This window comes from Trifolium pratense, linkage group LG2 (genome assembly GCF_020283565.1).
Source record: "Trifolium pratense cultivar HEN17-A07 linkage group LG2, ARS_RC_1.1, whole genome shotgun sequence".
NCBI lineage: Eukaryota > Viridiplantae > Streptophyta > Magnoliopsida > Fabales > Fabaceae > Trifolium > Trifolium pratense.
The window spans coordinates 67,556,097-67,579,932 of NC_060060.1; the positions used below are offsets into that span (position 1 = coordinate 67,556,097).

General features: G+C 33.7%; 1 protein-coding gene and 1 pseudogene across 1 annotated transcript; both read left to right on the forward strand.

The window, feature by feature from the left end:
- The first annotated feature begins 10,005 nt into the window (after positions 1-10,005).
- LOC123905278 lies at positions 10,006-13,662 on the forward strand. Its single transcript, XM_045954891.1, has 9 exons — positions 10,006-10,030; positions 11,598-11,894; positions 11,988-12,069; positions 12,161-12,282; positions 12,384-12,468; positions 12,573-12,860; positions 12,952-13,048; positions 13,143-13,208; positions 13,435-13,662. The coding sequence occupies exons 1-9, from the start codon at positions 10,006-10,008 to the stop codon at positions 13,660-13,662; spliced, it is 1,290 nt and encodes a 429-aa protein (XP_045810847.1).
- Positions 13,663-18,900: 5,238 nt separating this feature from the next.
- On the forward strand, positions 18,901-23,780 carry LOC123905279 (annotated as a pseudogene).
- The last annotated feature ends 56 nt before the right edge of the window (positions 23,781-23,836 follow it).

The window sequence follows — 23,836 nt, forward strand, 5'->3', positions numbered from 1 at the left end:
CCATTAAATGACTTGGGTGAGTTTACTTTTTTTCTAATAGAATTGGTTGAGTTTCCTTAGTTTCTATTTTTGTTTGTGCTGCATTAAATAGTTTGCCATTAATGTTGCTACTTTAGTGGGGTAAGATGTGAAGTTGTTGTGCTGTTGTGACTACCAGTCACATTTAGAGACTTTCTGTCACTATCTACACTTTGTTCCATGTTTGATTGTGTTTTATTTTGTCTGTATTATGTATTGTAACAAGTTATAGGGAAGAAGATTGTTGGTTTCCCTCCAAAAAATGATTTGAATTCATTTTGTTTTCTATTTATAGTCTATTAGTTTCTTTTCATCTTTAGGTATCATTACTATTATTAAGGAGTTCATAAGTAACTTTCCTAATCATGGTTGTCTCTTATTTAAATTATGATATACAATGTTTTATTAATGGTGGGAAAATTTCAACACTCATGGACTTAATTTCACTTGAAGAAAATTCACTTGCTTATGATTTTGGTATTTATTATGGAGTTGTTGAAGGGGTTGACATGTTGCTTGATGATAAAAATGAATCTAAAAATTTATATTATGTTTTGTTGTTATCTTTCAAGTTTATTCCCTGTAATGAATTTATGTTTTAATTGTGAGTGTCCTTCAATTGGTTAATTATGTATTATTTTGAACTTGTGTTTGTTCAATTATCTATCTATTAATTATAAGTGTCTTTTGTTGCAAGTTATTGTTTGTTTCAATCTTATATGGTATTAAATAAATATTTTGTGTATTAAATCTAACTTATTTATTTTGTGTATTAAGTCAAATATTTCACTATTTACCCTAGGGATCGCAATGGGTAGGGTATTATACTACCTATAACCATACCCTCCGATTGGAAAATCCCCGTATCCATCCCCATATCTGCATGGGTAACAACTTTTCCTCCCGTCCCCATATCTTATGGGTACCTAGGTACCCATACCCGTTACCCACATTTTTACTAAAAATAAATTGATTAATTATAAAATATCATATAATTTTAATAGAATTAAAAAAAAAATCAAAGATTTTATTATTGAGTCATGAAAATTATAAACAAATTATTATTACTTATCTTATGTTAAATTTCATATTTATGTTATAAATATATATTATGTAGGTATCGGATGGGGGGTACTAAGGTACCCGCACCCATACCCGTTCATTTTTGCGGGTAATTACCCATACCCGTGTCTGTACCCAAAATGCGGGTTTTTACTCTACCCGTTGTGAATAATTTTTGTGGATACTGTAACACCCTAACCCATACTACCCTTAAAAACGTAATTTTAAAAACTTTTCAACAAGTGTAAAGGCAGAGTGCCACGCGGTAATTAAAACACAAGCATACACACAGAGCATCATGAAGTTTAACATGAAAAGCAACAGCGGATTCAATCTAACCAAGCATGCATATATATACATAAGCCATATTCATCCCTAAGGATGTCACTTATACAAGAACTAGCATATCAAAAGGTAACACCGATATACGATGAAATCCAAGCGTAATCCCCGACTCGATGTTACATTACCAGAGCATTTACTATTTACAAACTCTAACCAAAAGCTAGTACTAACAGGAGAAATCTATGCTAAGTCTCCTCACCAAAAGGTACTTCAACACCACGCTAAAACAGCAGTCTAAACGTTGGCACAGTCCTCGGCCTGAATATCTGAACCCCCAAAGGTCCAGCAAATAACACAAAGCAGAGAGTTAGAAAACATAATCGCATAACATACGAGCATAAGAAAGGTCTTACACTTTCGAACTACATCATACATATTCTAACTCACGCCAAAAACATCGCACTAAACAATTATCAATTAATAAAGTTCAACACAATTCAACCCAATAATGTCACATACCATTTATCAAATATATGCGCATTTACCCTAAGGTATCTAATGCCAATTAATTCACTGTCATGCCATCCCTAGACATAACTAAATGCATGTGGTACCAAGGTGTCTCACCAACGGTGGACCAAGAACAGTTTTATATCTTGCTGGATATGTCGGAACTTACCGAACCATCTTATCTCCCTTGGATAAGCCAACACAGTTTTATATCCTGTTGGATAGCAACTCCGGACTCATGGATTCATCTAATCCGATCCTCGGCTTCATTATGGACACATAAACCATTTTCGTTATTGGAACCCAAGTTTCCAATGTTCACATACAATCATGAATGCATGTATGCATACACATATCAACCATATGATATCCTCTAGCTCGAAGCTACTCTTTTATGAATGCGGGAACACAATCCTAACACATTCACTTAACATTACAAATTAATGCCAAAACATAACATTGCTCACTTTAAGCTACAACTTATTGCATACACGTTTAACAATCATATAACGATTAACAATAAGCATTAACAGTATCAACAATCATGTAAGGATACCCTTAAACCATGTTACAAGTGCCTAATCACACTTACAAACATCAACAAAAATTGCTGTCACAGAGGCCTTCGCTAAGCGAAGCCTCAGCGAGACATGGCGAACCTCACCAGGAAGTCACCTGCTCATGGCGAGCATTGGCGAGCTTCAACGAACATGTTCGCTACAGCGAACTCCTGGTCGCTTAGCGAACTATACCAGAAAAATATCTGTTCTTGAGTTTCAATAAGGCGGTTTAACATTGAATCAACTCAAAAATTCATTCAAACATGTTATAAATTCTTATAAACAGCTATTTCAAGCATATATGGTATCAAGGAACATTAATCATCCCTTCCAAACATCCAAATACCTCAAACAATCAAAATCATGCCAATTACTTGGGTTTTAAGCAACTTTCATAAACTTTTTCAATATGATCCAAACACATACATATTTTTCATGGAATCAAGCTAGTGATTAACACATACAAAGTGATGATGAAGAACATCACACTCACATACAAAAGCTTAATCAAAAGTCTAAAAGAAATCGAGTGGGAGAGTTCGGGAATGGAGACATAGACAATCTCCCCTCTCCTTGCCACTCAAGAATCATGAATTCTAATCTCTTACCTTAAGCAAAGATGATGATCCAAGCCTTTCCTCTCCTCTCTTGCTCGTGATTCTCCTAGCCAAAACCCTAGCTTAGCTTTGCTCTTGCTCTTACTCACTCAAACTCAAAGAAATGAATTGTGATACTATTCATGTGTTTGACTTGCTACTTATACTACTTTCCATTGTCATGAACCAAGCCCAAATGGCTTAGGCCCATTGCCTCTCACGCCCATTAAGCCCAAAACAAAGGTTCTCGCGTCTAATAACTTACGCTCGGCTAAATAATTATTCGCCGCTCACTAAAATAATAAAAGCCAATTAATAAATAAAATAACATTTAATAAAATATACGAATACGAAAAATGGGTCGTTACAATCCTACCCCCCTTAAAAGAATTTCGCCCTCGAAATTACCTAGAAACAGATCGGGATAAGAATCTCTCATCTTGCTTTCCAGCTCCCACGTTGCATTCTCACCAGCCGGTCCTCCCCACACGACTTTCACGGATGCAATCTCTTTGTTTCTCAACCTCTTCACTTCTCTTCCTTCGATCCTCAAAGGCACAGTCTCGATGGTCAAGTCATCCCTCACTTGAACATCGTCCGATTCAATCACGTGTGTCGGATCAGACACATACTTGCGCAACTGTGATACATGGAAAACATCGTGCAAATTCGCCAATGATGGCGGTAATGCAATCCTATACGCAACTTTCCCAACTCGCTTCAAAATCTCAAACGGTCCAATAAACCTCGACGTCAACTTCCTTGACTTCAACGCACGTCCTACTCCAGTAGTCGATGTAACTCGTAGGAATACATGATCCCCTTCTTGGAATTCAATGTCCTTCCTCCTCTTATCATGATAACTCTTCTGTCGACTCTGAGACGCTTTCATCTTCTCACGAATCATCCGAATCTTCTCTGTTGTTTCTTGTACAATCTCTGGTCCAAGAATTGCACCTTCTCCAGTTTCATACCAACACAGAGGTGTCCTACACCTTCTCCCATACAAAGCCTCAAACGGTGCCATTCCGATACTAGAATGATAACTGTTGTTGTATATAAACTCTACCAACGGCAAACAAGAATCCCAATTCACGTTTTGTTCCAAAACACAAGCCCTCAACAAATCCTCTAAGGATTGTATCGTCCTCTCCGACTGACCATCTATCTGAGGATGATAAGCTGAACTCAACCTCAACTTCGTTCCTAAAGCTTCTTGCAAGCTTTCCCAAAATCTCGAAGTAAATCTCGGATCTCTATCCGAAATAATACTTGTTGGAATACCATGTAGCTTCACAATCTGCTCCACATAAATCTCGGCCAACTTAGGCACCAAAGTACCTTTCCTGATAGCAATGAAGTGAGCACACTTCGTCAGACGATCTACTACTACCCAAATCACCTCGTTACCTTTCTTGGTCTTCGGTAAACCTCCCACAAAATCCATTGCAATGCTATCCCATTTCCATTCGGGTATAAACATTGGTTGCAACAAACCAAACGGCTTCTGATGTTCAATCTTCGATTTCTGACAAGTTAAGCATGAATAAACGAATTCAGAAATTTGCCTCTTCATTCCCGGCCACCAAAATAACTTCCTCAAATCCTGATACATCTTGGTTACTCCAGGATGAATACTCAAACCACTTCTGTGACCTTCTTCCATGATCATTCTCTTCAATTCGGGTACATCTGGTACACAAACTCTTCCTTGAAATCTCATGACTCCACCTTCGTCAATCTTGATATTGATCTCTTTGCCTTCATTGATGAGTACCATCTTCTCCATCAATTTCTTATCCGATTTCTGACGTTCTTTAATATCTTCAAGAAAAGGATTCGTCAATCTTAACATTCCAAGCTTCACACTTGAAGAAGTAACCTCACACACAAGACTCAAGTCTCGGAATTCTTCAATCAACTCTAACTCTTTCACCATCAATGATGACATATGCAAAGTTTTCCTACTTAATGCATCAGCCACCACATTGGCTTTTCCGGGGTGATAACTCAAATCAAAATCGTAGTCCTTTAAGAATTCGAGCCATCTTCGTTGCCTCATATTCAACTCCTTCTGGTCGAATAAGTATTTCAGACTCTTGTGATCACTGAAAACTTCAAACCTCGATCCATACAAGTAGTGTCTCCACACTTTCAAAGCAAACACCACTGCGGCTAACTCCAAATCATGAGTTGGATAGTTCCTCTCGTGAACCTTCAGTTGCCTTGAAGCATATGCTACCACATTACCCCCTTGCATAAGCACTCCACCAAGTCCTAACTTCGAAGCATCGCAATACACGACGAACGACTCTTTGGCATCAGGTAAAATCAACACGGGTGCAGTAGTCAATCTTCTCTTGAGCTCTTGGAAACTCTTCTCACAAATACTATCCCAAACAAACGCTTGATCTTTCCTCGTCAACTTGGTTAACGGTAAAGCCAACTTCGAAAAACCTTCGATGAATCTTCTATAATAACCGGCTAAACCAAGGAAACTTCTAATCTCAGAAACAGATTTCGGCGTTCCCCACTGTGACACAGCGTCAACCTTCGCAGGATCTACCGCGATTCCTCCACTTGAAATTATATGCCCTAGGAAACTCACTTCTTTCATCCAAAATTCACACTTTGACAACTTGGCATACAACTTCTTCTCCTTCAAGACTTGCAAAACAATCCTCAAGTGCTCTTCGTGCTCTTCCTCGGATTTTGAGTAAATCAAAATGTCGTCGATGAACACCACCACGAATCTATCCAAAAATGAATGGAAAATTCGGTTCATATACTCCATGAAAACTCCGAGTGCATTGGTCACACCAAACGGCATAACTGAATACTCGTAGTGCCCATACCTCGTCCTGAATGCAGTCTTAGGTATGTCTTCCGTCTTCACTCTAATCTGATGGTATCCAGATCTTAAATCGATCTTACTAAACACGCAAGCTCCAACTAGTTGATCCATCAAATCATCTATCCTCGGAAGTGGATATTTATTCTTGATCGTCACTTTGTTCAACTGACGATAGTCTATACATAATCTCATGCTTCCATCTTTCTTCTTCACAAGCAATACCGGTGCTCCCCATGGCGAAACACTCGGTCGAACAAACCTCTTTTCAAGCAGCTCTTCAAGTTGCTTCTTCAACTCATTCAACTCTGACGCTGACATTCGATACGGCGCCATCGATATCGGACTAGTTCCAGGTACTAGGTCGATAGAAAACTCTACCTCTCGCTTTGGAGGCACGTCAGATATATCATCCGGAAACACATCTGGGAATTCACAAACGATCGGTAACTCTTCTACCTTAACTCCTCCTTCGAGTTTCAATGATGCAAACATCATGAACATCTCGGCATGTTCTTTCAACGCTTCCGATACTTCCTTCCCGCTCATCAAATGCAAGTTCTCCTCCGACTTCGGAAAAACAACGGCCTTCTCACGACAGTTGATATGAATTCGGTTGAAGATTAACCAATTCATACCAAAAATTACATCCATACCACTAAGTGGAATACACACTAAATCCATACCAAAGTGCCTACCAAAAATGGTTACGGGGCAATTACGACATACTTGTCGGGTAATCACTGAACCATTAGCAGGAGTTTCTATTTCCATCCTACCCGTCATATCCGTTAAAGGAATACTAAGACGCTTCGCACAATCCAAAGAAATAAAAGAATGCGTCGCTCCCGTATCTATAATCGCAATTAAAGGAGTGTCATAGATGAAACACGTACCTCTAATGAGATTGTCCTCAAGGCTAGCATCCTCTCCACTCAAAGCAAAAACCTTGCCCATCACCTTCTTGGGCTTCTTACAAGTCGGACTCTTGTGGCCTTCTTCACCACAATTGAAACACACCACTTTTACTCTGCAAGCTTCGGTCTTGTGGCCTAGCTTTCCACAATTCTTACACCTATCTCCCTTCTTCGGGCAATCATAAGACATATGACCCCGTTCTCCACAGTTGTAACAATTCCCATTCACCGGCTTCTTACCACCACTTGTATTCCCTTTACCGCGGTTGTCATAAGGTTTTCCGCGCTCTTGTCCTTTCCCTTTTCGGTCGTTCACAGCTTTGTAGTAGTTCACCTTTGCCCTACCATCTTCATCACAGATCCTACTCTTGTTCACAAGGGTCGCAAAATCCCTTATCTGTGAAAATCCAATCATATGTTTAATGTCTGGACGTAGACCACTTTCAAACTTCACGCACTTGTCGTTCTCCGCTTCCAAAGTGTTGTAATGCGGACTAAACGCACACAAAGTCTCAAACTTGACGGCATAGTCAGCTACCGTCATATTTCCCTGTTTCAACTCCATGAATTCCACCACTTTCTTGTTCTTCACATCAACAGGAAAATACTTAACCAAAAATTCTCTTTTAAACATTGCCCATGGTATAGCCATACCACCGGGTCCTAGCCTCAACTTGGCGTTCTTCTACCACACGTTCGCTTCCTCGCGCAACACATATGTTCCAAGGGTTATCTTCCCTTCCTCGGAACAATCCATTGCTTCAAAAATTATTTCAAGTTCCTCCAGCCACTTGTGAGCTCCATCCGGGTTGTAACCTCCGGTAAATGTTGGCGGTTTCTGCTTCATGAACCGTTCCAACCTCATCTCTACCTCTCTTCCAGGTTGATGATCTCTAACCACTATGTTGGTGAGTGCGGCCAAAGCCTCCGCAATCTGGGCATTCGTTCTCGCAGCAGCCATGATTCCTGAACGAATCACAACTAGACGTTAGAAAGTACTAACAGTGTTCCCTACACATGCTCATACGGGGAAAAGAAAAGTCCTAATTGGTTCACACGAACCGACCTGCTCTGATACCACTATTGTAACACCCTAACCCATACTACCCTTAAAAACGTAATTTTAAAAACTTTTCAACAAGTGTAAAGGCAGAGTGCCACGCGGTAATTAAAACACAAGCATACACACAGAGCATCATGAAGTTTAACATGAAAAGCAACAGCGGATTCAATCTAACCAAGCATGCATATATATACATAAGCCATATTCATCCCTAAGGATGTCACTTATACAAGAACTAGCATATCAAAAGGTAACACCGATATACGATGAAATCCAAGCGTAATCCCCGACTCGATGTTACATTACCAGAGCATTTACTATTTACAAACTCTAACCAAAAGCTAGTACTAACAGGAGAAATCTATGCTAAGTCTCCTCACCAAAAGGTACTTCAACACCACGCTAAAACAGCAGTCTAAACGTTGGCACAGTCCTCGGCCTGAATATCTGAACCCCCAAAGGTCCAGCAAATAACACAAAGCAGAGAGTTAGAAAACATAATCGCATAACATACGAGCATAAGAAAGGTCTTACACTTTCGAACTACATCATACATATTCTAACTCACGCCAAAAACATCGCACTAAACAATTATCAATTAATAAAGTTCAACACAATTCAACCCAATAATGTCACATACCATTTATCAAATATATGCGCATTTACCCTAAGGTATCTAATGCCAATTAATTCACTGTCATGCCATCCCTAGACATAACTAAATGCATGTGGTACCAAGGTGTCTCACCAACGGTGGACCAAGAACAGTTTTATATCTTGCTGGATATGTCGGAACTTACCGAACCATCTTATCTCCCTTGGATAAGCCAACACAGTTTTATATCCTGTTGGATAGCAACTCCGGACTCATGGATTCATCTAATCCGATCCTCGGCTTCATTATGGACACATAAACCATTTTCGTTATTGGAACCCAAGTTTCCAATGTTCACATACAATCATGAATGCATGTATGCATACACATATCAACCATATGATATCCTCTAGCTCGAAGCTACTCTTTTATGAATGCGGGAACACAATCCTAACACATTCACTTAACATTACAAATTAATGCCAAAACATAACATTGCTCACTTTAAGCTACAACTTATTGCATACACGTTTAACAATCATATAACGATTAACAATAAGCATTAACAGTATCAACAATCATGTAAGGATACCCTTAAACCATGTTACAAGTGCCTAATCACACTTACAAACATCAACAAAAATTGCTGTCACAGAGGCCTTCGCTAAGCGAAGCCTCAGCGAGACATGGCGAACCTCACCAGGAAGTCACCTGCTCATGGCGAGCATTGGCGAGCTTCAACGAACATGTTCGCTACAGCGAACTCCTGGTCGCTTAGCGAACTATACCAGAAAAATATCTGTTCTTGAGTTTCAATAAGGCGGTTTAACATTGAATCAACTCAAAAATTCATTCAAACATGTTATAAATTCTTATAAACAGCTATTTCAAGCATATATGGTATCAAGGAACATTAATCATCCCTTCCAAACATCCAAATACCTCAAACAATCAAAATCATGCCAATTACTTGGGTTTTAAGCAACTTTCATAAACTTTTTCAATATGATCCAAACACATACATATTTTTCATGGAATCAAGCTAGTGATTAACACATACAAAGTGATGATGAAGAACATCACACTCACATACAAAAGCTTAATCAAAAGTCTAAAAGAAATCGAGTGGGAGAGTTCGGGAATGGAGACATAGACAATCTCCCCTCTCCTTGCCACTCAAGAATCATGAATTCTAATCTCTTACCTTAAGCAAAGATGATGATCCAAGCCTTTCCTCTCCTCTCTTGCTCGTGATTCTCCTAGCCAAAACCCTAGCTTAGCTTTGCTCTTGCTCTTACTCACTCAAACTCAAAGAAATGAATTGTGATACTATTCATGTGTTTGACTTGCTACTTATACTACTTTCCATTGTCATGAACCAAGCCCAAATGGCTTAGGCCCATTGCCTCTCACGCCCATTAAGCCCAAAACAAAGGTTCTCGCGTCTAATAACTTACGCTCGGCTAAATAATTATTCGCCGCTCACTAAAATAATAAAAGCCAATTAATAAATAAAATAACATTTAATAAAATATACGAATACGAAAAATGGGTCGTTACAGATACCCTCTAGGTATAGATCAAATTGTCATCGCTAATTTACCCTACTTTTAATATCTCAAGATGTTATAGATATCTTAGTTTATTAAATCTAACTTATGCTGTTTTTGATTTTGAAAAATTTTATTGATGCCTTAATCAGAATATCTTAATATTTATGCTACTTTTGATATATGAAAATATTGTAGACATCTTAGTTGAAATTTCTTAGTATTTACCTTGCATTTGATATATAAAAATGTTAAAGACATCTTAGTCTAAATATTTTAGTATTTACACTACTTTTAATATTTGAAAATGTCATACACATGTTAGTGTCAATTTGTTACTATTTATTTCATTTTTTATATCTTAAAATGTGTTATACTTGAATCCAAATCTTTTATTATTTACATCAGTTTTCATATAATTTTTTTGTTGTAAATATGATTATAAAGAGAATAAAAATTTAACAAATTGTTGTTATCCCAAAATTTTAGTAGAATATTGTTATCAATTGATAAAATAAGTTTAGTTTCAAGTTTTAAAAGTGTGTACAGCTTACTTTATGGTTGATATTTAATTCATGATAAAGTCTTTATAATAATAAATTAATAGAAGGATAATTAGTAAAATCTTGTGTGTTTATTTTAAATTTTTTCTTTTTTGTAAATTGATTACATTATCATATTTCTAATTTTATAATTTATTAAATGTTGAGATAAATGTTATTTTTTTTATAGTTTATTATTTTAGTTAATTATTCATTAAGTGTTTTTTTCTATTTGGATTGGTTTGACAAAAAATAAATGAATTGTGACCTTAAAATGTTTGAAACTTAATGAATTAATCTGAAACAAAAAAATTTAGATTAATCTATAAATGTTTATTTAACTCTTAATTTTTTTTTAGGTGGTAATTTATTTAGTTTTTGTGGATGTTTGGTATCATTTATTGTTGATTTTTAAGATGTTATAATTTCTAAATAGTTTAACCTAGAATTTCCTTAATTGAGTATTAATATGGTTAGTGCTTTTATTTGTGTAGTCTACTCAACAAATTTGTGATGATTTGGTTATCACCATCAAGGAGTGAAAAAAAGCCTCAAGTAGTCACTCACTGCTTATCACCATTAATGCATATGTCTAATACTTCCATAGTTAATTAAGTTTCTGTATTTTGCCTTAATCGATAAGGCTGTTTTTGGTTGGTTTTTGACTTTTTTCAACTTAAAAGGACTGTTATGTAACTTCCATTGTTGAAAGTTCTCTTTATGTTCTTTATATTCAGACTCATGCACGTGTTTTCAAATCGTTTTAAGTTTTATATCATTGAACCTTTGTTGGTGTAGTGTGGTTATCTAAGGTAGATTATGAGTTTGTTTACTCGATACTCTCCTTTGCATTCTCTCAATACTTCTACATTTGAGTGGTGTATTAAGGTTAGGTTATTGAGAAGGTGGGATGTCAAAAGCCCGTTGGATCCAGAAAAAATTATGAAAATAGAACTTATATTACTTGATATGGGGGTAATAGTTTTAAGGCTTGTGGTTTTTATATTTTGTTTATATTTTTACTGTTTTTGAATTTACCTGTTTACAGGTTTTCATGACAATCTTTTTGTTTTTTCTTATGAGCAGAGTAAAAGGATCCATGCAATTGTTCCTTCTGATTGTGTTTATATCTTTTCCAAGGTTTTATGTGAAGACTTTGTCTACACTATGAGTTATTTCAAAGTTGAAGATAACATTAACTTTTGTATGAATCCACACAAGTTATTGTTTTGTCCCAAAACAGAGATTGTGCCATCTCAAAGTTTATATATTCCCCGCTATTCCTTCATTTTTTTCGATTCTCAAATGATTATGAACTACCGAAATGGCTTATCTTACCTTATTGGTATGTAATTTTTTTGTATTTATGAGTTAGATAGTTGGTATGAATGGTGATAAGCAGTTAGTGACTTTTTTTTGTGATGTTAACTTATTGTAGATGTTATTGGTGTGGTAACTGATTTTCATTCCAATCCAGCTAATGATACAGGTGCTGTCAAAGTTACAATAGCTGATAAGAGGTATTTGAGTGTTTAATTAAATGTATTTCCAAATGTGTTGTTGTTTTGTTTTTTATTTTTTTTGTTAATCATCTTATGTTCCATGTTCAAGAGGAATTTGTGAGTGTTTGCTATATGGAGAATATGCTGATCAATTCAAGGATATGATGTATGAAAATTCCTCTCAGTTGCCAATTTTAGTTTTGCAGTTTGTTATGGTTAAATGCAAACAAGGTTGGTTGAAGTTAAACTTACTTTGTTGGGTTCTTATCATTATAGTTATTTATTCTCAAATTGATGTATATTTTGTTATGTATTTTTCATTCTTTGCAAAGGGTTTGTTTTTGTTGAAACTGTTGAAGCTGTTACTAGAGTTCTATTGAGTCCTGCTATTTTGGAGGTGGATCAATTTAAGATTGAGTAAGTTTGGTTTCGTATCATTATTTTATGTATTGTTCATTTCATATTTTTTGTGCATTTGATTGTTCTATTTTTTAAGTTTTGGTTTGTTTTAAATTTTTCAGGATGGGATATATGTCTGTTCCCGATATTTCCTCTGAGAATCAGTATTATTCAGGTTCCAAACCATGCAAAGAGTTAGAGTTTAATGGGTTGTATCCTCACAAGACTCTCTATGAATTTGTCCATTCTTTGGAAGATGGTTTGTTTGTATTATGTGTGAAGATTGTTGGGCTCTTCAAAGTTGATCAGTGGTTTTATCCTGTTTGTCATTGTGGTGATTTTTTGGAGTTTGTGGCTGGATCATATTATTGCGGTCGTTGTCATCATACTGTTTTTGGCACTACATCAAAGTATTGTTTCCTGTTATTTGTTTTTCATAATTTGTTCTGTTTTTTGGTTTATTTGGTTGGATAATGGTTTTGTTACCTTTGATCCTTTTAGGTGCCAGCTTCAAATTGCACTTCAAGATAGCACATCTTGTGTGTTGTTGCCAATGTTTGAGAGTTTGCTTTATGGAATTGAATCAATTGAAAATAATGTATACTTTATTCCTTAATTGTTATTTCTCAAAGAATTGGTCTCATTCATTGGTGATTATAATTTTAATGTTGTTTTCTCTGGATTTTTTTAAGGGATCTACCTTTGCTCTAAGTGTGGATGGTGCAAAAGCATTAAGTGATAAGAAAGTGTTGTTGATTGTAAAAAAAATCAAAAAGTGGATGAACTATCCAATGATATTGTTGAAGTGGTGAGAATAAGCGATGGTGTTGATGTTATTCGTCAGTTTTACTTGAATGACAACAATTTCACCCCAACTAAGGTTTTTAATCCTAAGATATAAGATTTGTGTGTTTTATAAAACATTGATTATTTTTTCTTTTGAGTAGTTCATGATTTTGCCAAAATTCGAAACTTTGTTTGCAGTGTATCTTTCAGACAGCTTCCTCTGATTTAGCTTCTGATTCCTTAGCTATTCCGCCTGAATCCATTTTTGCTGGGAAGAAACCGTTGGTGGTGGATGCTTTGCAAACAATTATAGATGATGCAGCTCCTCAGTACCATGAAAAATATAAGCTGTTTAAAATTCGAAATGAGCATATCCTGTCTATGGGTGGAGTCAATGTGGATGTATCTTCTTCCAATATTATCTAAGGGTGTGATGCATGAAACCATTGCATTTTGGCAACAGTTGTATTTCTGCAAGATGGTTGATATGAAGAAATGGAAATTTATATCAGAGTGAAGGAAACTAAGTTTGTCAGTTTGTTTTTTATTTGATAAGTTATTGTTGTAGTATTTTTCAAATGTTTTGTGTTTGACTAAATTTGTCTTTTTATCCTAATGTTGTATAACTATTTTATTAGTTGTATATTACTATATTCGGTTTTTAACCAAAACTCAAAACATATTTATTTAATTAGTCGAATTGTTTTTGACTAATATTTAAGTTGAATATGTTTTGATTTTTGCTCATATTAAAGATCGATTATAGTGTATTTATAAATTAATATAAGTTTTTATATTTGTTGTTGTACCATTAAAATATCCTACTTATGTGTTTATCTTAGTCATCGATTTAAGGCAAATTATGTTACATTAATGAAATTTTGGTTTTCGATATATTTTTTATTGTTTAGTTTTTGATTTTTTTGTAATATGCTTATAACTAAATTGTCTTATGTGTAAAAACACTAGGCACTAAAGTATTGTATGGAATTGATCTAATTTTTATATACTTTCCATTTTATATTTAAGTATTTTTATTTTTGAGCTTCAAAAATGTGGTTTATCTCATCTACATGTGTTTTTTCGTGTTATCAACGTAACAAACATAGCCTTTTCTTTAAGCTTTTTAAATTTTTACTTATCTCAATTTTTTCTTATAATATCTAAAAAACAAACACATTTCTCAAAACTTGGTTTATCTAATTTTTCACTTATAATATCTTAAAAACAAACACATTATATTTTTTTAACTTTTCCGTCTTATTTATTTTTGGTTTACATGCTTTTAAATTTTAAGTAATTTTTTTATGAATAATATAGTTTTTTAGATATTTTTGTTTAACTTTATATATAGCTAATTTTATATTTTATTTGGTTTTTGTTTTTTGTTAAAGTAGTTTTTGATATTAATCAAATTTATATTTATATATATATATATTAAAATTAAAATATTAGTGCTTTGTTGTACTCTTTATGAGTTAATTTAAATGTTTTGTTGCTATACTAAAAAAAAAAATAAGATTTTTAACTTATTGGATTTGCACGTTTGGGCTTAGCAGTTTTTGGCCCGACCAAATAAAACACAAGGTCCCATTGCGTTATTTTATTCCTTTTGTTGCAGTGTTTCAAGATTTCTTTTTATCCTACTAGCTACTGTCGTTATCTGCTTATCAAAAGAAAAAACATACCGTCGTTATCTAGCACAAGTGTAAATCTCGTGTACTCTTTGGATTTCGATGGCTTCATTTTCTTCCAGAAGGTATGTTCTATCGTTTTCTGTTTGTTTTGTCTCTAATATGTATGTTATTTTTGCTTATAAATTTTCGATTCAATGTATTATATATTTATCTTTTTTGATTTTCAGTGATTATCGTTGTGTTTATTTTTAAATATATTAATCTTACAAACATTATGATTTCATTTTTTTAAATGTTACCCTCTAAATTGATTTCAGATATTTATAAAAGTAGTTTTGAAACTTTCTGGGATTTTTTTGGTAAACCCTAATTTTTTCCAGCCGCGATTGTTTCGGTTATTTGTTTAATTTGTCATGGTTTTGAAGTATATCATTCAATGAATTATGAATATATTATTTTTGTTTGTCGGTTTGATAATTGTTTGAATTGTCGTTATGTTGTTTTTCATTAGTTTTCTTTTATTGTTTATTTTTTTTGTTGTTTTGATTTGAAGATTGACGAGATTGCAAGTTGTAAAGCAGAAACTCAAGTCATTTCAAACTATTATTTATCCACGAAAGGTATTGTTGTATTAAATTTTTTGCAACAGTTTTCTTTCTGAAATGGTATAAAATTTTGTAGGTTTTTTATAAAATTGTTATGTTTATCTTGATATAGGATAATATTAACATCTGTCCGAAATTCAAAGCATTTTGGATTAAGGAATTGCAGAAGCAGAATCAGTGGTATGGTTGGATTGATGGTGCAAATGGAAAAAGTTGTGGGGTTAAACTCTGTGTTGATGACGATGATTGTTACATGACTCGAGGGGGATATGTTGCAAGTGTATTTGGCTTAAGTGAACCTACTCAAGTAGTTCTTGATTATCAGGGTATAGAGAATCGTTTTAAAATGACTATTATAAAAGATGAAAACTTTGTTAGTGTTTCTGGGGATGATTTGTTTGAAAAGCAAATTTCTGAGTCTGATAATGATAGCACAAACTCTTCCTTTGTTGAATCTGTTGGTTATCCATCTGATTTATCTGATTCTTCGAACATTGTGATGCGTGAGTTTGTTAACGATCGTTTGTATGGTTGGAAGCTCACCGTCAGCAAATCTTATGCTGACAAAAGAAAATTACAAGTTTTGGTGAGTTATGATTATTTTTATTGTTTATGATGTTTTATAAAGTTAAAGTGTTTATCATCAAGGTTAAACTTATTTTATATATTTTATGTTACAGCATTTTCCTCCGGCAACTGCGAAATATGTACTTAGGGGACAGTACCATGTTTTTATTGAAACTCTGCATAATTTAAATGGAGTCAAGTGTAAAATTAGCAAGGCTAAAAGAAAGAATAAGATAAAGGAAAGGTATTTAACTGATGGATGGTATGATTGGGTCAGGGCTAATAATCTTCGGGAGGGAGATGAGCTGCGATTTCAATTTGATCATCCTCCGGATGTTTTGCAAGTTGAAATTATTCGTCGTAAGAATTTACAAAAGTGCAGATGATGCTGTTTCAAGTTTCATTGATGGAGGAAGCTGTCAGTTAGCTGTTTAATTATTTGTCTTATTTTGTTTTGACAGTGGTTTTATTTTATAGTTCTTATGTTATGTAATATAATCTAAGGTTGAACTCTATGTTTGTTTTGAACTCTAATCAGAAATCTGTATTCTAGCTTTTGGGTTGTTTATGTTATAATATGGTTCTGAGTTTTTATTTTATTAACATTAAAAATTTATTGTTTACTTATGCATCGTTTGGGAAGGTGTTTATTTTCTTTTAGGCTATGTTTGGATTAGGGTATCTGATGGAATGGAGTGTAGTGGAGTGACATAAAGTTAAAATTCCATTATTTGAGATGTATACATGATGGAATCCATTCCGTACCACTCATTCCTTCGATTTTTTATTCCCCTCAATTTGGTGTGTATACAATGGAATGAAACCTTATTTTTATGTTATTACTACTTTACTCTTATTCTTTTATTTCATTCTTGCCTACCTTTATTACGGGAGATGTTTGTGCATGCATGTATCTTTAATTGGTAGTGTTTTATTCAAACAATGGAGCAAAATTTGTGTTCCCACTCAACTCAATTTCATTATGTTCCATTCCGCTCCGTTCTGTTATGTACCATCAATCGAAACATAGCATTAAGGTTAAAGGTGTTTATTATATGTGACAGTATAGGATTAGTTTAATTTTTTATTATTTATTTTCGTTAGTTAAGTACCTATTATTTTGTTAAAAATAATTGTATTTAAATTTTATATTCTTTATTTTTCAATTTTTGTAAATGTGAATATTTGTTAAACAAAAAGTTGTTCCTTGATATTTTGTTTTTTTTTATAACCAAAGTTGTCCACTAAATGGTTTCTTGCTTTAATTACAAGTATGTCTACATATGACTAGAGCTGTCGAAGGTCCCCCCTGGTCCTACTTGACTCGGTCTTGATGGATTTGGTCAAATAAAGTGGTAATTTAAGTAAAAAAAAAACAAAAATATAGAAAGAATATAAAATAAATATAATCAAAAGATGATAGGCTTAAAATAATTATATTCAAAGTTTCATATCATTCGTTGTTAATGAATAAAAAAAAAAAAAAAAAAACTATCCTTAAAAATATCAATAAAACAGATTATAGATAGGAAAAAAACTCAAATAATAAAAATGAAATAACAAAAGAATAAAAATAATCATATATGAATTTATGCATAAAAATAGGTCCAAAATATAATAATAATAAAATTATAATTTTTTGAAATAATTATTTTAATTTCTTAAGTGGTCTGCTTAAAAACCAGTGAGTTGACCCATAACTGTTTAATAAATTGCTGACCTGATAAGGGTTAGTTCCCCTTTGCATATTATATCATTTTAAATTTCTTTATACTATTTTAGAAAATAGTTTCCTCATTTGTTTTACTTTTATTTTTTAGCCCCAAATCCTCGATAAATTTAATTCTGTTCATAATAAAAATGAATATTTTTTCGATTATAAACTTAATCAGAATAATATTTGTGATTTTAAATAAAAATATAAATTTTATATTACTTACTTACTTAACTTTCTCATATTTTTTAAAAATTTCGTAATTTTTTTAAAAAATTATTAATATATACTATTTTTTATTTGTAGTTTTTATTAATTGTTTTGAGCTATTGATATATTTTTTTATTAAAAAAGATACCGGTATTTTAATAATTCAGCATTAACTATAGTGGTAGTGAGATTTGTTTTTTAGGGTGTCCGTGAACTACTTCTAGGTTAATTAAGCATCAATTATTGGAATTTATCTGTTTTTTTCTCTATCATTAAGCTTCACTTTAGGCCTCTTTTAATTTCTCTCTTTTTTACCTCTTAGGGATTTGAAAAAAAGAATTTCAAAATTGTGATTTAATCTTCTTTAGGTTGTATACATTTAGTTGTGGGATGAATGTTTGTAATGATGATGATGGTGATCGTGAAAGGTTAGCTAAATTTAGGCGTAAATTGAGGAGGGAGAAGTTGAATAATAGAAGAAAGGATGATGCAAATAAAAGTTCTGTTTTGTTAGCTAACAGAGGTTAGTTTCTGTTTTATTTTATTATCTGTTTGTTATAGTTGATATATTATTCACTTAACTATATTGCGTCATTTTCAATTGTATTTATAGTTTTTAATCAGGTTGTAGTAGTTATTAACCTGTTAAATCTTATGAAGGGTATGTTGAAAGATCTGCTAAATTCAATCGCAAACAAAGGAAAGATAAGCTGGATGCCAAAAGAAAAACTTTTTTGTCTAATTCTAATAGCGTTGGTTAGTTGATTTTATTTTGGTTTGTTGTTTTTGTTAAGATTTGTTGATTTTTGTTCAATTATGTTGTTTTCTTTATTTAATTGTTTTTATTTTTGGTAATTTTTTTGTAGTTCATAGAATTGATAGAAGCAATTTTATTGGTGAAAATTGTTCTAGAAAGAAACGTCTGGAACGAATGGAAAAAATGAAATTGAAGAGATTAGGTGTTCGTTTTTGTCGTAAAAAGTCCTTTGTTAGACGTAAATGTAAGTTATTCAAATCATGTATTCTTCTAAGTGTTGGACATTTGTTATATCTTGGTTTTTTAATTATGGTTTTTGTCTACTTAGTGTCTTCCACTAAGAATTTGCCATCTGATTCGAGGGTTGAGGTTGATTCATTTTCTGGAAGAATACGGACTGATGTAGTTGATAACTTAGTTGATAGTTCTTTGGTTATTGATATACAGTTATCAAATGCCGAGATATTTCGTGTTGCAGAAATACAGGGTATTGTTATATATTTTTCGTATGTTTGTTTTTTAAAATTTGGGTTATGTATATGTTGTTTTGTAAGTTTTATTTTATTTTTACAGAATATAAAGATATTGGGGATATGAATGTTTGTTGTCCGAAATGTGCGGCTATGGTTTGGAAAGGTGAAACAGTTGGAGTTTACACATAGTCAATTCTTCCTGAAATTTCTCTCTGTTGCATGAAGGGAGAAATCACTCTGTCCCCTATGATTGAGCCTCCATCTTTAATTAGAGATTTGTTTTCTGGTCGTGAGTCTAGGAGTATTAATTTTATTTCACATATAAGGTGCTACAACAATATGTTTTCTTTTACTTCATTTGGTGGTAAAGTTCAAACTGTTGGGAAAGATGGTCAAGGTCCTCCTAATTTTGTAATTTCTGGGCAAAATTATCATAGAATAGGAAGTTTGGTACCAAATGAAGGTGACAGACCAAAGTTTGCTCAACTTTATGTATATGATACAGAAAATGAGGTTCAAAATCGTATGTCACATTTTAGGTAAACCATAAGTTTTTCTTTTTGTTGTTATTTTATATATTTGTTTTATAGAATTTTTTATATTTATTTAAGTTTTGTGTCTTCTGTTATTATAGTGATGGAACTTCGCTGAATCAATTAGAAGTATCATTGGTTGAGGATTTAATGAAAGTTATGGATGAACACAATCAGTTGGCTAAAAGTTTCCGAATGGTTAGGGATTTTTGTAGGGTGAACCAGGTTGTGCCTGTGAAATTACGACTATTTCGTAATCGAAACTTTGATCCCAGAACTTATAATGTTCCTCATATTAGCGAAGTTGATGCTCTTATTGTTGGTGATTTTGATAGCACTGATGATGGAAGAGGTATAGTTATTCAGAAAAATGATGGTAGATTGAAAAGAATTCATGAGACTCATCAGAAGTATATACCGTTACAGTATCCTCTGTTGTTTCCCTATGGTGAGGATCAATACGATGAAAAATTAAAGCGTAACCAACTAACAAGAATTGGTGGTTTTAAAAAAAGGGTCCGTGTTACTTTACGTGAGTTTATTGCGTTTAGATTGCAAGAAAGAGTGATTGAGGATTCAGTTTTATTCCGTAGTAGGCGGCTTTTCCAACAGTTTGTAGTTGATTTGTACTCGATGATTGAAACTCAACGTTTGTCGTTTATTAGAAACAATCAGTCAAAAATTAGAGCTGATTTTCTGTGTGGTGTTGAAGAAGCAGTTGATCGTGGTGATATTGATGGATCCTTAGTTGGATCTCGAGTAGTAATTCCTGCATCTTTTGTTGGTGGTAGAAGGTATATGTTTAACAATTGTCAGGATGCAATGGCTCTTTGTAAGAAGTTTGGATATCCTGATCTATTTCTAACTGTCACATGTAATCCATCATGGGATGAAATCCGTCGTCATTTATCAAAATCTAAGAATTATGCTCCATATCGTCCGGATATCACCTGTCGTGTTTTTCAAGTTAAATTGAAAGAAATGATGAATGATTTCCGAAAGGGTCAGTACTTTGGAAGAGTTATTGCAAGTAAGTTTCTGTTATATTTTTTTAAAGTATCAATTTATTTTTGATATATCATTTATATATTTTTCATTTTGTGATCAGGTGTATATACTATTGAGTTTCAAAAGCGTGGTTTACCTCATGCACATATATTATTGTGGCTCGATGAACGTGACAAACTTGAGTCACCGGATTCAATCAATTCAGTTATTTCTGCTGAGTTACCTGATGAGCGGAGGTTTCCAAAATTATATGCCGCTGTATGCAAGTTTATGATCCATGGTCCTTGTGGTAAGGAAGGAAAGTATTCTCCGTGTATGAAAGATCGTCGATGCTCCAAGTTTTATCCGAAGAAATTTGTAAGTAGGACATCTTTCGATGAAAGTGGGTATCCCATTTATCGTCGTCGTGATCTGGGTATGACTGTTTTAAAGAAGGATGTTTGTTTAGATAATAGGAATGTTGTTCCGTATAACCCTTCCTTGATAATGAAATATCAAGCTCATGTTAATATTGAGTTTTGCAATAAGTCAAATTGTATTAAGTATTTGTTCAAGTATATTACTAAAGGAGTTGATAGAGTGACTGCTGCTCTTGAAATGGAGAAAGAGGATCATGTTGATGAAATTAAGCAGTTTTATGACTGCAGATATTTATCTCCTTCTGAATCTATATGGAGGATTTTTGGTTTTGATATTCACCACAGATGGCCACCGGTAACAAGGTTGACTTTTCATCTTCGACATGAACAGAGGATAACATTTAGAGATGATTCAAATTTGGTTGCTGTTTTGGCTAGAAATAGAAAGAAGAATACTATGTTTCTTGCTTGGATGGAAGCCAACAAGAAATATTCTCTAGGACGTAGTTTGACTTACACCAAATTTCCTACTCTATTTGTGTATGATTCTGATAATCAAAGCTGGCGTCCACGAAAAAAAGGTCAATCAATTGGTAGGTTGACTTTTATTCCAACTAGCAATCGTGAATTATATTACATGAGATTGTTGTTGAATGTTCAAGTTGGTTGTACCAGTTTTGAAGATATTCGAACAGTTAATGGACATGTATTTGATACTTATCGTGATGCTTGCGGGGAATTACTTTTACTTGCTGATGAACTTTATTTGATGGTTCTGGGTATTATATCAGAAATCTATTTGTCATGTTATTAGGATCATCTATGAGCGATCCTTTACGTGTTTGGGATAAAAAATGGGAAATATTGGCAGATGGTATTTTGTATGCTAAAAGGCGACTTCTCCATAATCCAGGTTAGTAGTGTACCATTTATTCATGTCTGCATTATGGCTAGAGTTTGTAGTATTAATTTAAATTTTATTGAATGTATTTTAAATTTAGCATAATTATTTTTTGTAGATTTGATTATTTCTAATGAGGAGTTGAAAAGACTTTGCTTGGTTGAAATTGATAAAATTCTTAGAGTAAATGGAAGATGCTTAAATGATTTTGAATGTATGCCGCGGATAAATACTGAGGATATTGATCCATTTGATAATCTTTTTGTTGCCAATGAGTTGTCATATGATTGCTCTGATATGTTTGCTAAGCATGAAGAATTGTTTATGAGTTTAAACAAAGAACAATTGTCTGCATATCATGAAATAGTTGATGCTGTCAAAAATAATTTGGGTCGAATATTTTTTGTTGATGGATTTGGTGGATCAGGGAAAACATATTTGTGGAATGCAGTGTCGTTTTATTTTAGATCGGTTGGTAAAATAGTTTTAAACGTAGCATCCAGTGGTATTGCTTCCTTATTACTTCCCGGTGGTAGAACAGCACATTCACAATTTGGAATACCATTGGTCTTAATTGAAGAGGCGGTTTGTAGACTTGATAAAAAGGGGAAGAAGGAACAACTTTTAGGAATGGCAAGTTTAATTATTTGGGATGAAGCTCCCATGATTAATATACTTGCTTTTGAAGCTTTTGAAAGATGCCTTCGTGATGTAATGAGTAAAGTTGTTCCTGGTGCGTCAAAACTTCCATTTGGTGGGAAAACTGTTGTATTTGGTGGTGACTTTAGGCAAATTCTTCCTGTTGTACCAAATGGTGGTAGAGCTGATATAGTTCATGCCACTATTAATTCATCTCCTTTGTGGCGTAGGTGCTCTGTATTGGAGTTGACTCAGAATATGAGGTTACAGTTTTCAAATGATATTGAAAATAATAAGTCTATGAGTGAGTTTGCTGAATGGATTTTAGCCATTGGTGACGGTAGATTAGGGGAATCGAATGATGGTGAGGCTGTAGTTGAAATACCAGAAGATCTTCGTGTTATAAGTTCTGGGAATCATATTGGGGACATTGTTGATGCAAATTTATCCGGAAGTAATTAATAACATTGGAGATTATACTTTCTTCCAAGATCGAGCTATTTTGACCCCTACTCTTAATTTGGTCGAAAAGGTTAATGATTATGTTATGTCTCTATTACCTGGTGACTATAAAGAATATCTTAGTTGTGATACTGTTGGCAAATGTGATGAAGATGTTGGAATTGATCAAAGATGGATTACCATCGAGTTTTTAAATGACATTAAATGTTCTGGGATGCCTAACCATAAGTTACGTTTTAAGTTAGGTGTTCCCGTAATGTTGCTTAGAAATGTAGACGTATCTTCTGGTCTTTGCAATGGAACTCGATTGATAGTCACGGAACTTGGAACACGTGTAATTGGTGGTGACATTGTTAATGGTCCGCACCATGGAGAAAGAGTTTTTATCCCTCGGTTGGACTTACAACCTTCTGAATCTAATGTTTCAATCTCTTTTTCAAGGCGTCAATTTCCTCTATGTTTGTGCTTTGCAAAGTCTATAAATAAAAGTCAAGGACAAACTTTATCAAATGTCGGAGTTTATTTGCCTAGGCCGGTATTCACTCACGGTCAGTTGTATGTTGCTGTTTCTCGAGTTAAGAGCAGGAAAGGTCTCAAGATTTTAGCTCTTGATGATTCTGGCGTTTCTTCGACGTTAACGACTAATATTGTATATGAAGAAGTTTTTCGAACTTTGTGATTTCCTGTTACCACAAACATCAAAGGTAAATATTTATTTGTATATATTTCTTTGTA